Source organism: Mesocricetus auratus, unplaced genomic scaffold (assembly GCF_017639785.1).
Source record: "Mesocricetus auratus isolate SY011 unplaced genomic scaffold, BCM_Maur_2.0 Super-Scaffold_100007, whole genome shotgun sequence".
NCBI classification, from domain to species: domain Eukaryota; kingdom Metazoa; phylum Chordata; class Mammalia; order Rodentia; family Cricetidae; genus Mesocricetus; species Mesocricetus auratus.
In genome coordinates, this window is record NW_024429191.1 from 87,263,430 (window position 1) to 87,281,926 (window position 18,497).

The following is an 18,497-nucleotide window of genomic DNA, read 5'->3' on the forward strand; positions in this document are numbered from 1 at the left end:
TAATTAACATATTGAGGGATTGGGGTTTTTATTTTCATCTCCATGACTATGTCATGCTGTTACTGCAGAGGATTTGAAATTTAATGATTGAGTGGACTAACTGTGCCTTATGCATACTGAGATCTAAGAGGAAAACAAGATTCTTACAGTGGATGTTAGATGGAAGGAATATGTCTCTTGCTTTTGTGTTACAAGTGTTGGCCAGAATATGAAATTGCATGCTTTTCCTACTAATGCTTGGGCTTTTCCTGCCCAAGGACGGATATATTTGTGCTTTTACGTAAAGTACGTTGAAAGTTGGCTTTTACAAGATATATAAGTCTACATAAGTGCTGCTCCTGAGATCTTACCACATCTGCTGCTGCCCTTCAGGGTCCATGCCGGTTGAGGGCTCATCCAGAAGCACCACCGATGGGTTTCCCAGGATGCTCAGCGTGAAACAAAGCTGAAACAATAGGGACAGCCTGTCCATCATCAGCCTGCTGGATGCAGAATGGTACACTGAGCCCTGTGCATACCTTTCTCTTCACTCCCTCTGATAGGGTCTTCACGGGAGCCTTTAGCTGGTCCTGCAGCTTGAGCGCATCCACCAACCTGAGAAACACAATGAGTTCATCTTCATTAGTCATCAGCAGGAAGGAATGTACCAAGCAAATATAAACAATACAGTAGCGAAAGTTTTAAAAGTCATCAGAGTTGTCATAGCTTAATACCCATAAGGTTACTGCTATTGTTTAGATATAGTTTGTTCACCAAGGATTAATGCACTTATTCCTAGTTGGTGGCGTTAGGAAAGAGTTTGGGACCTTAGAAGCTATAGAGACTAAGGGGAACGCCTAGAGAGAAACAGCTGTGTTTTCAGAAAGGGCTATGGAGTCTTTATCTCTCTCTGGTTTCCTGTCTGACCATATTATCTCCCACTAATAAATAAAACAATCCTGCACTGATATCATTGCTATTTGCCCTCACCAGAGGCTAGATTGAAGGCTGACATCTTGAATTTTCACCTCCAATATTGAGTTAAATAGACAAGTCTCTTTTCTTCAAATGTAGCCAGACTCGTGGATTTCACTAGAGTAATATGAAGCCGGCTAATACTGATAATTTATAGCCTGTTTTGTTCATCACACTCTTATTTCCAGTATTCTTTTCCATATGAAAAAAATTCAGTAAACTTTTCTCTCTAGGCTTAAAGTAAGAAAAACAACAATATTGTACTGGGTCTCCCAGTTCACATCCCAGTTGTGTGATGACCAAATCTCCCGTAAGCAAGGGCTCACTAGTTAGAAGCTCCCTTCTTTAATTTTGTGTGAACACTGTCACTAAGGTATCACCCTCCTGAGCAGGAAATGAGCGTGGCTTCTCCATGTACCGTGTAATAGTGACCAAGGCATCCTTTTTTTTCAGCCCCTTCACAGCGGCATACACCTCCAGATGTTCCTTTACTGTCAGGATAGGCCACAGCACGTTCTCCTGAGGACAGTATCCCAAGAACCCGAGGGCAGCATCTTCACCACACCCTTTCAAAAGTACCTACACACAATAAAACCTTTCTCAGATTCTATCCAAGACTGTGTGTGAGTGTGTGTATGCATGTGTGTGTGTGTGTAAGTGATACTAAATGATGTTTTCTTCATGCACCTGAGTACTAAGAGCATAATAGTAAAAGCATGACTGCTTGAACATGACCATGTTTTGACAACACCAGTTGACATGCCAAGCCAGATAGGAGAAATTCCACACAGACCCAGACACCAGATGATGATCTAGAGCTTGTTAATGGCTGCTGAGAGAGAAAGAATCCGTTTCCTCCAGGGATGAGCTCCCCACACAGCTTGTCTAAACCTAATTGGTCAGGTCTGATATATGCTTATGTGATCAATGCCATGCAGACTCAGTAGCTTGTACATATATGTCTCTCTCTATATATACATATATTTGCATATATATGTGTGTATGCACATACATGTAGCAATGATAATTGAAGGAGAGACCATGAGTTTGAGAGGTAGGGGTGGAACATGGGAGGAGTTGGAGAGGTGGAGGAAGGGGGAAGAATGATGTATATGAAGTGCTCATGTATGAAGTTCAGACAAAATCCATTAAATGTTTAAAGAGTTAAGTAATCATTTAGGTCTGGGGAAGAGATGAATCTATCCATAATTTAAATGGCAAATATTCACATTACTAGTTTACACTTCATGGCAAAATCCACCACCACAGTTCAAATTAAGATTTCCTGAGTTCCTTCGCTGATCCAAATGTTCAAAACAATGGATATTTGGTAAGCACTGCCTCTCCAGTGGTTTTCAGTAACGAGCAGTCCTCAGGGTGCATCTCACACTCTCTGGACACATACACAGTTACTTATCACATTTGTGTTCACTTCTGTGCTGGAAAGGATACAACTGGCATCTAGTGGGTAACAGCCAGAGACACTGTTAAATGCTCTGTACACACATTTATTCATAATGCCATTAGATCTAAAGTCGAGTGGCCTGAAGCAACTAACAGAGGAAAATCCTACTTGAGAACCAATAAAATGGAAGTATTTATTATTTTGATGAGACCAGCATTGTGCTGTATATAACAGCTACTGTGTACTCAGTGATCACAAGTACTGGAAATTAAGCTTTTAATAGATCTTAAATTATGTTGTCCTCAAAAATTGCTTCAGTTAGCTGTGTCCCTATTAGATATGTGAATCTAATGCATTCAAGGGTTAAGAAATTAACCTAAGCCCTTGACCTTGATTCTCTGTTATTATCTCTCCCTGGTACGAGAGAGAGAGACAGAGACAGAGAGAGAGATACAAAGACAGAGAGACAGACAGACAGAGACAGAGAGAGAGAGGATTAACTTGGCTTTGAAGAACTATCATTCTAGAGAGAAACCAGAAAACAAATTAAGTTGAAAAATAAGGGGAATGCTGAAAGCCTCTGCTTAATGCGTCCATGAAAATACACACATCTTTTTTTATTTTTTTATTTTTGGTTTTTTGAGACAGGGTTTCTCTGTATTGTTTTGGAGGCTGTCTGTCTAGCCTGGCCTCGAACTCACAGAGATCCGCCTGCCTCTGCCTCCCGAGTGCTGGGATTAAAGGCGTGTGCCACCACCGCCTGGCGAAAATACACACATCTTGTATATAAGTTGATGAAGTGGATAGCTCAGGCAATAAAAGGCCCTTTGAGCAAGTGGAACTTAGAGTGATACTAACAAGATAGTCAAGCACCTGGATTTCACTCTGTCCACTGGGAGTTCAAGCCCACATACCCTACAGTGGAAAGATCAAGGGCAAATCCAAGAGGCAGGGAGGAAGAAAGGCAGTTGGCACAGACCACATTGTGTTGAGCCATCTGCAGCCATGGCAGAGTTTGGATCACTACAGTAAGCGTTTGTAATCAGGAGAGTGGACGTGCTTCATTTGCAGTTTTAAAGGCCTTCTCCAGTGGTCGCATCAGGGAAGAGTAGAACAAAAAGACAATTCATGTACAGCAATCAGTCCCGTGTACAGCAGTCCTTCCTTAACCTTCCCTCTGATCTTAACCTCAGATCAAATGGCTATGGCATGTTTCTCTGAAGTCGTACTCTGGTTTCTGTCCACCGTTTATCTAATTTGGCCTAGAAAAATGCAATTTGTGTACAGTTTAGTATTTTATCCTAGCTTATGGACTGTTGAGTTGCTTCTCTCTAATGTCTGTCACCTTGGGAAATCTAAGTCTCCTGCACAGCACCACGCTGGTGCTGTGAGAACTCTGGTACAACTCCAGAAGCATCTGACACTGCCAGCATCTCTCCTGTCACTGGAGACATCATCTGCCTTCCAGCCAGGATCTATCTCAGTTATTACCAGACAGCTTTGCTGACTGTCTTCTTTGCAAAGACACCCATGGCCTCTTGCTACCCAAGTGGCATGTAGCCTTTAATCACAGCATGGAAGCAGAGAATAGTTATTAAATATGGGGCTTCATGACTGTAACCACATTAGCAAGACTTGTTGGGGTTTTAACAGAGGTCTCTTGTATAATGCTGGGTGAGAAAACTCAGTTTACCAAGTTCTTGGGACAAATAACAAAGCAATGGTGGCTTCATGAAAGTATGCATGAGTGTGTGTATGTGTTTGTATAACATATATTTTCACTAATATTCTCTACTTAAGGGCACTGTACTGATAAGATTAGCCCTTCTCGTCGGGCGTTGGTGGTGCCCTCCCTTAATCCCAGCACTCAGGAGGCAGAGGCAGGCGGATCTCTGTGAGTTTGAGGCCAGCCTGGTCTACAGAGCGAGTTCCAGGACAGCCTCCAAAACAATACAGAAAAACTCTGTCTCGAAAAACCAAACAGAAATAAAAAGATTAACCCTTCTCAAAAATTATTTTTTGCATCAAGTAGAAAAAATTTAATCAACCAACTTCATTTCATAGCACTATAATTGACTAAAGACCAGCTACGTATTTTTAGGTCACCATGAACAATCACTGTAAAATTCTTGGTCTAGCCAACATTATGGAACATGTTTTTTTGTGTATTACTGACCTGCCCAGCAGTTGGTTTTGTGTCTCCCGTTATCATATTAATTGTTGTACTTTTACCAGCTCCATTGTGTCCTAAAAGCCCTAGAACTTCACCTGGAAGAAACAGAAACTCAAGAACATGAAAATAACTTCAAAACATATAACTAAATACAATTTGTGGACTCTCTGTAAAGAGGCACTACACAAACTGTAGTGTGTATATTTCAATCTCTCTCTCTCGCTTACACACACACACACACACACACACACACTTGATGCCATTACTAGTTTCATCTTATAGGAGAGAAATCTGAGGCTTAAAGAATGCAGATAACTTGACTAAAGTAAGTTACTAAGAGACCAAGCAGGAATTTCAAAGGACAGTTGTTGCAGTTACTTCCACAGCATACACTATTTCTTTCTCAACTTGCGGTAGGTTCTTACTATGTAGTTCAGACTACCCTGGAACTCATGTGTACATCTAAGGGTGGCCTTGAGTTTGTTACAATATTCTTGCTTTAGCCTCCCAAGTTCTGGCACTATTGTCATGAATTGCTACACCTAGATACCATAAACTATTTATTAGGAATGAAATATACTGTGACTCAGTCTGTCCTATATATTAAGAAAAAGTTCAATTTAATCCTATGCCAGGACTTAGAATGTATCTCACTTGTAGAATGTATCTCTTCCTTTGCAAATAAAAACGTATTACTAAAACAGTCTTGTCAGCTGGAAGGCACAGCCTGAAGGTCCTGGTGAGGTAGCTGCCTTTCAGCGTTCACTAACAGAAGATCCCAGTCTCACACTCGTGGCCCCTTAGGAAGACCCAGGCTTCAAAGCCCACAACAGCTCCAGTGACAGCTCTGTGGTTCCCAACCTTTTTTAACACAGAAGGAGACGTTCCTTGTGGCAATCTTTTTCTTTGCTTTGGAAAAGCATTTTTTCTTTTTGCCCGTATATTCCTTCCGCAGACAGCTAGCAATGATGACTGGTCTCTGTAAAGAGAGCTGAATATCAGTGTGGTACTCTTCTCACTTTCCACTGAGAGATTTCTTCACACTCCTACCACCAGGGCTTTCCTTGCATAGAATCATGAATCAAATCACTCCTGATACAAACTGCTGTCTTCAAGTGAACTCCCGAGTCCCTCTGTGAGCATTTGATCTGCAGTGCTGTGTGTAATTTGTGCTTGCTATTTTGCAGAGAGCTGGCATGAGGCCACTCATTTGTTAACACACACACAGAGGCACAGACAAGGACACAGGCACAAGAAAACTCTTTTCTGAATCATTTGTTACTTGCTTAAAATGGATTACAAAACTCATAAAAGCTGGGGCTAGAGAGATGCTCAACGGTTAAAAACACTTGCTCCTCTCTTGTAGAGGACCTGAGTTTGGTTCTTGGCTCATAACTGCCTGTAACTCCAATTCTAGGGGCCTCATTTGGCTTCTCGCATCTGTGGGTATCTATGCAAAATGACGCCCATACATAAAGGCACATACATTTACAAAATACTTAAATTACAAAACAGATCTTTAAAAGAAACTCATTAAAATCTTAAATTTTCTAATGTTTAACTGTATTTATAAATGCATGGCTCTGAAAACAAATTACCAAGTTGGTGTGTGTGTTTTCTCTATTTCCATAGAATGTGGGTACTACACACCTACTGACATCAAATAATGAACTCTAAGAGCAAAAGAACCCCTCCCTGGGCCAGGCTTTTAAGAGATTTAAGACTGGCATGTGTGTTGCCTAGCTGGCAGAACTGTTTGCGGAAGAAAGGAAGAATACGTTCATGAACCTCACCTCATCTATCTGTAGGGCAGCCACGGCACCTGCTGTCCTCATTCTTTCCATATGAACATCTTCATCCTCTTCTCCAGGCTCTTCTGGGTTAGGGAAAGCATTACAGCTTCTTGGAGAGATTCTAAAGTCCAAACAGCACATTAGACTTATCAGTTATTGAAATAGATAGATTGGAAACAGCACAACTCCAGTCTTCTACTCTATTGTGTACATTTCATATACACTCATTTCTTTCTATCATTGAGTCAAATTATTCTGCTCCTAGTCATTCTTGATTTTTTACATAAATACAGTTCTCTTAATCAATAATGACGTTTCCCCCTTTGGCTAGCAAAGCAGCACACCCCTACTCTTATGGATGTTAAGGAAGTTTTCCTTGAAGAAAGAAGTGGAGTTGGGGTGTGTTTATGATTCTGTAAGCTTCTTAAGGATGAAGAACTGGAGGACAAGCAATTAGGAACATATCCCAGTTGGTCCAGGGTGTCTGATAAGCATCCCAATGTCCATTCAGTTACTTGGTTTTGCTACCTCTTAAGAATATGTCAGTCAGTCCTTCCAACTGTGTCAATCAAGACTTTTATTAATCAACCATAACTGAGTAAACTGATTCTTCTCTCCCTCGGGTTACCTTTAATACTATGCTTGGTTAGTTTCTATAAAATATGCTGTTATCTGATCACTCTTATTCGGTTTTCATCAAACATAGATTTGAGTTTTATTTTTATTTTGTGGGAGAAGCTAGGTGTGTGTGCTTGTGGTTTGAATGGGAATGGCTTCCATAGGACCAGATATTTGAATGCTTAGTCACTAGATAGTGAAACTATTTTGGAAGGACTAGTGGGGTGTGGCCTTGTTAGAGTAGGTGTGTGCTCTTGTTAGAGCAGGTGTGTCACTAGGGGTAGGCTTTGAGGTTTCAAAAGTTCATGCCAAGTTCAATATCCCTCTCGATCTCTCTGCCTGCTGCCTGTGCATTAGGATGTAAGTGTATCAGCTAGTGCTCCAACACCATGCCTGTTTGCTTCCCACCATGTTAATCATGTCCTAACCCTCTAATACTATAATTAAGCATCTAGTTAGGTGCTTTCTTTTATAAGAGTTGCCTTAGTTATGGTGTCTCTTTAAAGGAATAGAACAGTAACTAAGTGTGTAAAACACACAAATTGCTTGCTCATTAAGTAATTTTCAATACCTTGCCCATACTTCCCTATTTCAGAAACTTCCAATATCCAACTTCACATTTTCTGCTATCCTCCACACAAGGCTTTAAATTTGTCACAATTGTCTCCTCAAGTCTTTGGGGGGAAAGGCCTGCATCTCAACTGCTGTCTTATTACTCAGTTGACAGTCTTGGATTGTCAACATGTATCTAATTGCTCATCTGTATTTGTCCATTCTTTTAAAGCTAACACCTCTTGTATATGACTTAAATGTGCCAGTGAAATTTCCATCTTTCATCATTTGTCAGGGTCTTGTATATGCTAATGTCACTTTTCCTACTAGACTTTAAGACAATGAATTATAAAAATTTTGCCCACAATACAGGCCCTTAAAGACAATCTTAGGTTGTCCCACCCTCACTAATTAATTTAGGCATGTTAAAATGTCTAAAGAATGAAGATTAAATGAAACATAAAATCTATTTGAATGCTCTCAACCTGAACACAGGGTCCATTCTCAGTGACTTCTTCCTGAGGTACCTTTCCAGACATCGCAGGACAAAAAAGAAAAGGAGAAAATGGAAATAAGGCTAGGAACAGAGAAAGAAAAATAAAGTTAGCTTCATCATAAAAACAATTGTTTTCGTATTGGAGCTAATTTAATAAGCCTGGCCATCTATAAAATGGTGCTTGATGACATTCTCACAAACCTGAATATAATCTATTTGATATCATCTGAAGCTGTCAAAGTTAGCCCTTCTGTTATTCAGAAAAGGAATAATGTATACATAGCAATAGCAGGCCAGAGAGAAAGTGCAGTGGGTAAAGGTGCTTGCTGCCAAGCCTGATGACCTGAGTTCAATCCCGGGGACCCACATGGTGGAAGGGGAAAATGACTCCCACAAGTTGATCTTTGACTTCCACATGCATTCCATAGCATGCTCCCCCCAATAAATAAATAAGTGTAAAAAGTACCAACACAGCAGTAATGAATTAATACAAGTACTGTTAACGCTGTTTAGAGTGTGGGCTCCACGCTTGACATCAAATGGTCACTGTAATGTTAGTGGTTCAAATGTAAAGTGTGTGTGTGTGTGTGTGTGTGTTACTTCTTATGCCAAAAATTTCCACATAATTTTTAGTTTGCTGAAACTCAAAGAAACACAAAACTGTTCAAATGTCCTATTGTTGCCCTGTGTTGTGGAGAGTCTGCAGCTTTGGGTCTATGTGTAAGATCCCTTCATGTGCTCCAGCAGATTGTAGATGGGGTAAACATAAGGGCAGGCCAAGTCCTATCCTGATTCTGGACGTGGGCAGCTGCTCAGTCCTAGCGAGGGCCAGAATTGATAGTGTTGCAGAAACCAGAGTCCTCAAACCACACCAATGACTCTTTGCAAATAACACTTGAAAGGAAAGATACATGAACAAAGGGGTTTACTGCGTGACTCTGTGTCACACTGCAGCTTCCACGATAAGGTTTATAAATTTCCCTTTTGTCTCCATTAAATTTTGTTTTAGTTTGGTGGGGGGAGTGCAGGGCTGGAGGGTGGATGTGAAGGGATGGGTAAATGAATGGGATCAAGATACATGATGTAAAAGACACATAGAATAAATAAAAAAGAAAGTAGAAAAATGTTCAAGTGTCTCTCCTAATGCAGAAACATCCCAAAGGAAACACTGTCTTACTATCAGTAATGCCAGAGGTATGACTTGAGATTCTGAGGCTCCTACGTAGTCCACAGAGTCATAAGAAATCTGCAAAATAAGAAGACATGTTCAAGTGAACACTTCTTTGTTCATGGCTCTCCTGTTTGCAATGAACCCATGTAACCTGGGTATTGGGTAGAGTCTGCTTCTGACTGGTATGTTGTCCTTGTTCCCCATTATTTCCATGAACTCAAGCTTGTCCACAGGCCAAGAGGCAGAATACTGTCCTATGCAACATTGGGAGTAAGCGAGACTGTGGATGGTACTGGCAGGATCCACTGAAGACACTGGCAATTCTTTCTGAAGCACAGCCTCTCCCCGAGCTGAGTTCGCCTGTTTTTCTGTCTTATTCATACTCCTTCTCTCTATTCCTCCTCTGGAGACCCTGGATTCATATTGTTCTCATCTCCTGACATTCATTTTAGAAAATAATCATGACTATCCTCCAAACAAGGCAAAATTTTGCATATGGAGATTCACATGTATCATATTTAAGTACACTGTCCCATTAGATCTCGATAAAGGACATCTCATTTCATCATGAATAAAGGATCATGAGCCAACTTTATTGCTTGAGCTGTATTCATCAAGAGACTTTCTGGATAGTTTTAACTCTCATTTTTTGCTTATTCCACTTGAAAAGGAAGTTCTGTTCCCACAGGTCTGCCAATCCTACTGATTCACTCCCAGCAATATATATATATACATATGTATTAATTATAAATATACAATTTTCTTCTGGTATCAAAATGTTAATTCTGCCTTGAACCTATCACACGCAGTTAATAACTGCAATTCCTATTTCCCCCAAGAAAGCAGTCATTCAAACGAGAGACATCTCATTTTCCAAAGGAAGCCTATTCTCTATCTCAGCACTCTTAGTGAATCCCGTGAGAAATGGAGAGCAACCTCTCCACTTGGACAATGCATGCTGGTGCTCTTCATTCAGCTTTTCAGAGTTTACCCCCTGGATAATGCTCTTCTCTCTGACCATGGGAGATTTCCTATCTCTCATCAGCGCAGCGCAACATTTCTTAGGAAACATGAATTAAAAACACTGACCACCTTCCTGATTCACCTGCTCTCCTGCTTCTGCTATCTCGACATGAAAAGCACGGGCAGGCTTGCCAACAGGCACTGCCAGCACTGGTTCACCTCGTATTCTCTAATGGACTCACTGAGTACAAGCTGATGCTTTCACCAAAGCAGACACTGTTAATATCACCAGTCCTTAGACAGAATGGTCTTTCCCCAGTTGCCATCCTTCTGGACTACTCAGTGGCAGTTAGTAGCTTAATTGGTTTTTACTTTATAGAAATGCTCTTATTTCACCCCTGGAAACAAGGTGAGCTTGGGCGAGGGGATGAGACAGTCTGATGCCAGCCATTTCTCTGGTTCCTCCTGTTCACACTGATTTGCTGACTCTCCCTCTCTCCAAAGCTCTAAAGTTTGGAGTTCAAAGTCAAATCCTGGATCTCTTTTCATTTCAACTTCTGCTTGCTGTGTAAGTTGCATTACTCTGTTATATTGATTTTGCCAACACTAATAAACTGATGAATCTCAGGTATCTGCTGTATTCTCAATCTCCCCAGAGGCCAAACGCTCCAGATATATACAACTGGCTGGTGCATGCTTCTTTTACATAATGCATCCTAACCTTAACAGAAGAGGGGCCTTGCTTCTGACTCACAGTAGGGTTCCCAGGAATGAAGGCTATGAGATGCTACTCATCTGGAGTCCCCTTTGGCCTTCACTAATAAGGGTAGGAATTTCTACTAAAACCGAGCACCCCTTTCTGAAAATTATAGCTTCAAACACTGCACAGCCAAGACTGACTTTGCCTGTTTTTCTAATATTCAACACTTTCTTTGATGGCTTTACATTTTATGATGGAAGGAGATGAGTGAAATTGCTTACCTCAGAAAAAATTAATAGAGAGCCAATCAGTGTGAAGGGTGGTATTAAAAAGCTGCAGATTAGGAGCCCTAGAAACCCATACTCATTCATGTCAGTAGCAACTAAGGAGAAGATGGTGACCTGAAATGAAAGCACAGTATGATGTCACTAAAATATAGTGATGTTATTTTCAAAGAGAGCAGAAATTCAACTTATCAATGTTCCTATTATAGATTCCTATTCATGCAAAAATGGCATTGCCATCACACTTCTTCCTTTGTGTCACAAACTATGTCATAATTTTATTGGAAGGCAGTGCTTTTCAAACATGATGTGTGTAAACATAAGATTTTGATGATGGCACTCTTTGGTCATTCATTTCCATACATCCTTTTTTTACTTCAACATAAGTCTTGGATATCTTTCTAAGTCTAAGGATACTGACTATTAATTTTCATAGCTGAATATTTCCTTGATTGAATGTGTAAGAGATTATAATTTTGTTTTTAAAACTTTGTTGTTTGATTTTTCTGGTCATATTAATTGTGGTATACCTTAATGTTTTCCGTATTTATGCTTTCAGTGTTGGAGATTAAAATCTTTTTATTAAATTTTCACTTCTATCATTGCTTTATTTGTACAGGACTTTATTTTGGCCTGTGTGTATTTCTGTATACTATGTGAATGCCTGGTATCTGAGGAGGCCAAAAGAGGATGTTGGATTCCCTGGGACTTAAGTTACAGAGAGTTGTGAGCCTCCACGTAAGTGCTGGGAATTAAACTCTGGTCCTCTGTAAGAGAAGTCAGTGCTCTTTACCACTCAGCCATCTGTCCACCTTCCTCAAATTAAAACCTTCTTTATGCATTTAAAAATCAACAGTTGTCAAAAATGTTCTCAAAAACTTTGTGACATTCTGTTCCTCTAAAATCTGTGACTAGAGTGTACATTATGCCATACCTATTGTTAACAACTGTAAGTATCACTGTCCAATTGTTAACACTAAATAAGTAATTTATAATTTTAACATTTAATATGGTATTTGCCATTGGATTCTCTAATCTGTGTTCTTGAATTTATGTTTCTTTTTGACTGGATATGTTTCAGAAACCATGTGATGTTTCCTTTATTTTGACAGTTGCTAATTCTCAATCAACATTGCATCCTGGAATCAATCATTGTTGGTTATTGTTCATTCTTATTCTTTTTGAAGTATTTAAATATTTTTATTCTTTGAAAGTTACCACACATTTACATAATGTATACTGATCATATCCATCCACCACTCTTTCCTCTCTCTGGCTCCTTCTAATACCATACTCAAAGTCACCTCATATTTATGTCCTCTTTTAATTTTTGTTATCATTATTCTTTTAAATTTCTTCTAAGCCAGGCAAGGTGGCACACACCTTTATTCCCAGCACTCAAGAGGAAGAGGCAGGCAGATCTCTGTGAGTTTGAGGCCAGACTGGTCTACAGAGTCCAGGACAGCCAGAGCTACAAAGAGGAATCCTGTCTCAAAAAGAAAGAAAGAAAGAAAGAAAGAAAGAAAGAAAGAAAGAAAGAAAGAAAGAAAGAAAGGAAGGAAGGAAGGAAGGAAGGAAGTTCTTCTAGGTTGGCACTACAGTCTTTTTATCTAGAACATTGTCCTTTGCTTGTCTATGTAAACATACTAACAATTTTCACACACATTTGCACATATGTACAGATGTACACAGGCACACATACTTAGCCCTCTCCTTATATGCACACACACATTCATGCACTCGGGCAGTGCTGGATTGAACCTAAAGCATCATTCACACAAGGCAAATACTTTATACCTAAGCTACAGACTCAATAATATTATCTTTCTCATTTTAAAATTATTTTCCAAATATTCATTTTATATTTTGTTTCCTGTCTGTTACCATTTTTTCTAAATTTTATTTAATCCTCACGTACATTTTAGAGTGTTAGAGTTCATTCTTGTTGTTGTATAGTCTACAGGTTTTTTTTTGATGTTACAGTAATATGTATTTACCATTGTAGTTTTACACAAAGCATTTCATTCTCCTAAAAGTTCTCCAGGCTCACCTACTCACCTTTTCACCCACATAAATCTTGGCAACCATGAATCATTTTATTTTCATAGCTTTTCTGGAGTGTCGTGTAATTAGAATCATGATACATAGCCCTTTCGTGTTGTCTTTGAGTTTATTCCTTGTCTTCTCAGGGATTAATAGCTCATTTCTTCTTAGAAGTAAATAATATTCTATCATATGGATATACTTTTACTTATTTAACCATTTACCATCTTGATATGTCTTGGGTAGCTCTATATTTGGATAATTATTAATAAAGCTGCTATAAACATTCGTGAAGCTTCTGTGTGTATGGAATGGCTTTATTCAGTTTTTATTTCAAGAAACTACATAAGAAATTAATTTCTTGAGTTCATGTTGCTGTAAACAACTCATTTGCAAGATATACCAAAGGTGAATATATAAATAATAATTCCTAAGAATTCCACTCCTGTTTGTATCCTCAAATACATGAATGTACCAAAGTATACACAATACTGACTTCCTGCCAGTAGTAATAATAGCCCCAAACAGGAAGCCATTTGATAGGCATCAATAATAGATAAATACATTGATGGATATATCTGCTAATAGCATAGCATAGCATAGCAATGGAAAGAAAGGAATGATTGTGGAGTAGAAGTCTCTACCTCCTGGATCCATCAAGCTCTGTAGATGTACACACACACACACACACAGTACAATTGACATAGATCTATGATCATCTTAGAGCAATTTAAATTTTCTAAAAAGAATTATTAATTTGCTATTCTGCTTAGGACACAATTAAAATATATGCTCCTTGGGGCTGTGGAGGCTCAGCCTTGAAGAGCCTTGCTGCTCTTCAAGAGGACCCAGGTTTGTTTCTCAGTGCACACATGGTGTCTTACTATCATCCCTAACTCCAGTTCCAGGGATCTGATGTCTTCTTCTGAACTCCACAGGCACCAGGAACACATGTGGTACACATACATACAAGGGGGCAAAACACTCATACACATAATAGAATATAAATATAGAATATAAATAAGCCTATAACACATTATAAGCAAAATAAAATATATGCTTCTAGATTTATTCAAGAAAGAGTTAAAAATAAAAGTACACATACATACAAGCGGGCAAAACACTCAAAGACATAATAGAATATAAATAAGCCTATAACACATTATAAGCAAAATAAAATATATACTTCTAGATTTATTCAAGAAAGAGTTAAAATATAAGTAACATGTGCATACTTACAATCAAGAAGAAAAACGACCAAATGCCACTATTTTTTCTACCATTACGGAAAATGAATGAAATTATATATGTCAAGAAAACAAGAGATGATGCATAGCCAATGCTACACAGGATCTGAAAACAGAAACATTCAGGTTACTTCGGTGACTACTACTTAGGAAAGTATTCATACTCAACCCTCAACTCTTCAAAATAATAGCATAGGCAATTTGAAGTTCTTTGGTTAATAGTAATACTACTGGTGGAGGAGGCTAGGTGAAAAGAAAGGGAATAAAAGGCTCCCTGCTGCCATCTCCTTTCCAGGCATCATTTGAGACATGAATACCAGCACATCTGCTTCCTCTCAAATGAATGGCCTGACTGATGGTTGCTAATACCTGGTAGATAAGGTATTTAAAAATGTTAAGGTAGATAAAATTTTTTTTTACCTTTTTACATTTTTTAGAAAAGAGCTTGCTTCACATGTCAATCCCAGTTCCCTCTCCCTCCCCTCCTCCCACACACTCCCTACCATCCCCCCCCCAGCCTCCCACCCTATCCCCACTTCCTTCCACATAGGGGATATCCAGAGTCTGTCATTTCTCTCAGGGCAGGGTCCAGGCCCTCCCCTAAGAGTCTAGGCTGAGAGAGCATCCCTCTCTGTGTTATTGATACACAAAGTCCATTTGTATGCCAGGGATAAACACTGATCTACTGCTCAGGGCCCCCATAGGTTGCCCAGGCCTCCTCACTGACTCTCACCCTCAGGTAGACAAACTTTAAACGCAAAAATGAAACATTTCTAAACGGCTTGTAACAAATTTTGCAAGTACTATTCTTCCATAGCTTGATAAGACAAATCAATTCTGAGAACCTACTATTTGTAGTAGATGGAGATTAACACTGTGACCCATACCTGGCCAAAGTGCAGAGGGTAAGAGACTGCAGCGTGCTTAGTCCTAAATGGAACATAAACACCACACACTTCTCCCCAGCCCTCTGGAAGGCTCAGACATAAGGGATGTAATGTGTGTAAGAGCCCCAGGTGGTAGATGACAAAAGGAAACATCTGGACACAGCAGGGCAGCTGCCCCTATGAACTCACAGCAGCTGTGGTAGCATGCATAAGACTGTGCAGGTCCACGCCAAACCAAATCCCAGTATGGAGAGAAGAGTCAGGCATACAATTCTACTCCAAGCCATAGAGCTACTGGCAATTATTAGCCGTGGAGACACGGTGTTTCCTGAGAGTGTAGCCCCTGGTAAACTGCATAGGCTCCAGTGGAAGGCCACACTTGTGAAGGTATTTGGGCAGCATAAGTTGGTTTTAAAAGTTTTGTTTTAAGGATACAAGGTATGAAACCAGAGTAGGAGGCATGTTGGCTTCACTCCAAAACAGGAGCCATGTTTTTGTTAAGTACCCATACCCTACAAGAATAGGTTTCTGGGGAAGAGGGCTATATTGGGGTGTGGAGACAGACAGAAAGGGGGTGTGGGGAAGGACTGGCAGGAGAGGATAGAGGAGAAACCGTGATCAGGATGTAAAATAAATAAATTAAAATAAATAAATGTGTGGGATGGAGTAGGGTTCTGTTTTCTAAACCTGATGAACCTTGCAAAACATGTCTTTGGACCTACCCTGAACTTATGATCCCATGATACATGACTGCCCCTTGCCATGTAAACTATGTTTTCAGGATACCTTGATCTACACCCACGGCCACCAGCCCCATGACTCCCCACCCACATGATGTATATTCTTCCTTCTATTCTTGGATTTTTCACTTTATTTTTTCCTAAAAGCCTATTATATTGCCCCTGTAATCACACAGCTGATTTCTATTAACCTTATTTCTTTTCTCCATAAAAGGGATCTCAAAAAGCTAGCCCACAGCTGCTCTCTAAAATTCTGACTTAGGGTGAGACATCAGGCTGGCCAGTCCTGAGTGCACCTCTAAAAGAGTTTGGTTTAGTTGGTCAATTGTGGAAGTGGTTTTTCCCCTCACATACTTGAGATTAACAAAAGGTTTGGTGGGTTAGTTGGGGAAGTGTTGGGGGACTGGGTAAACAAACATATGATCGAAGCACTATGAAATGCTCAAAAACTATCTTAGAATAAGATAAAAACAACAAAACATTGCTGGCCTTTCAGTAGGCAACTACAGTCCTCGGGATGCTTGGAACAAAATGCAAGGTTCATGAAAGGGGCTTCAAAGTGGCCCAACAACCGCAATGTTAAAGGGCAAACTGAAGGTATAAGTAGGCTACTGTTAGTCGTTCTCCGTCCAAACCTAATCCAACTAAAAGGTAAGTTGAGAACAAGTGCATTTAGTCACTTCCTCTTCTTATCCTTGACATATCCTGAGGCCTCAGACCCCCTAGTGCAACGGTCAGCTCACCACAGGGTTAAGTCAAATAATACTAATAATTTTAATGTGCAATAATAGTCCCTGCTCTATTGATCCAAAAACGTGGGGGGCTGCTTTCGAGCTGATGTTGTAAAGCCTGTTAACCTGGGAAAGGACAGTGTTTGCATTCTGCCAATGAAAATGCCCACCTCATTCTTTCTCTTTTCACGGCATTCTCACTTTTCTGCCAAGGTCTCTTTTTACCTGTACTCTGTTAAAGTTTAACTATCTCTCTCTCATTGTTCCAGCTCCCTTCTCTTGGCAATTGCTATTATTTCTAGCTTGCTTGTCCAGGAATTTTTCTCTTTTGAGCCCCAACAAACTATTCTCAAGTTCCTTTCTAGGTAAGTTTTAAATTCTTTTATCAGTGGCACCCAGGTGGACCCTGCAAAGGGGACTCTGTGACCTTAGTGACAACTAAGGGAAAAATGGTCTAATAAAACTTTATTCCGAAATGTAAGGGTTTATGAATCTCTACCACTTACCTGAATTAACAGGTTTTCAATTATAAATATAATCTCCTCCTGGCTAAAAACACAGTCCATTATTTGCATGAGAAGGAGAATCAGAAAGTACAGGGGGATGTCCACCAGAGCCTGTCCACACCAGTAAGCGGAAGGGTATAGGCCTGAGACCCACAGCTGGGAAAGAATTTTTTTCTGATAAAACAAACAAACAAACAAATAAAAAATTCAGAAAGATCATCATAAAATTCTGAAAAGCTGAGACTAGGGAACCTGTAAATACATAGTTACAGCAACTATTTTTACTATGTCACTTTATAGCTATTACTTTAGTTTGGCAAATGACATTACCACTTGCCACAGCTATACCCTAGAGGAATGAATAATATTTCAAATGAGACGAATAGATCTATCCAATTCTCCATAAAGATATTTATCTAGGATTTGATCATTTTTAATACTGTCAAGAATATTGATGTGAATAATAGATGTTTATTGAACATTTTTCATGTTTACGTTTCTTTTGATAAAGAAGGATAAGCGTTGGGCATGACTCTTTGATTGGCAGCTATCAAATTCTGTGCTTAGCTGCTTTAAGCACAGACAGTAACTCTAGTTCCAGAGAATCTGACACACTTTGCAGACCTCTATGGGCACTTCATGCATGTGGTGTATAACATACATTCAGACAAACACTCTTACACTTAAAATAAATGTTAAGGGTGAAATTTAGAGGGAAAAATATTCTTATTTTAATGCTGATCATTCCTAGGGAGAAGAAACAGTTAACACATGAGAAAAGTCCTGTGATCACAAGTGCCATTTATGTATTTCTTAAATGAGTTCCCATGGCAGTGATAAGGATCTATTCAGACTTACTAAACATGGGGAGGGCTTGGCCTGAAATTACCTTTGTGCTGAAAAACGAGTAAAAAGAAGTACAAAGAAGGAGAGGACAATGGGGTTCAAAGAATGACCAAATGATGTATGACATTGGTAAGTGTGAAAGCCATGTTAAAAATGGGATGGGCAAAGGGGAATTTACAGGAAAGAAAGAGGAGAACTGGACAGATAATGGATTGTGTAGGACTCTGACAGACGATGTAAAAGTTTAAGACAATTAATTCTAGCTGCATGGAGAAGTTAACCAGATACTGTAATTTGAACTTCTGAATTCTCATTCTGGTTTGGTGGAAGGAATTCATTGCAAGTAAGGATACCAACAGGTAGCTACTGCAGTGGTCCAGGCAGGAAT

General features: G+C 39.6%; 1 protein-coding gene across 2 annotated transcripts in view; it reads right to left on the reverse strand.

The window, feature by feature from the left end:
• The window catches only part of Abca9 (ATP binding cassette subfamily A member 9), a 64,572-nt gene that overhangs the window by 7,324 nt on the left and 38,751 nt on the right, over positions 1-18,497 (reverse strand). The window contains exons 24-34 of one of the 2 annotated variants that reach the window (XM_005069974.4): positions 17,264-17,437; positions 14,392-14,505; positions 11,107-11,226; positions 9,169-9,237; positions 7,981-8,072; positions 6,326-6,446; positions 5,394-5,511; positions 4,536-4,627; positions 1,373-1,533; positions 519-594; positions 351-445 (exon numbers count right to left, since the gene is read on the reverse strand). In XM_005069974.4, coding sequence (XP_005070031.1) covers positions 351-445; positions 519-594; positions 1,373-1,533; positions 4,536-4,627; positions 5,394-5,511; positions 6,326-6,446; positions 7,981-8,072; positions 9,169-9,237; positions 11,107-11,226; positions 14,392-14,505; positions 17,264-17,437 — 1,232 coding nt within the window. The other variant, XM_013113417.3, reaches the window with a different exon arrangement.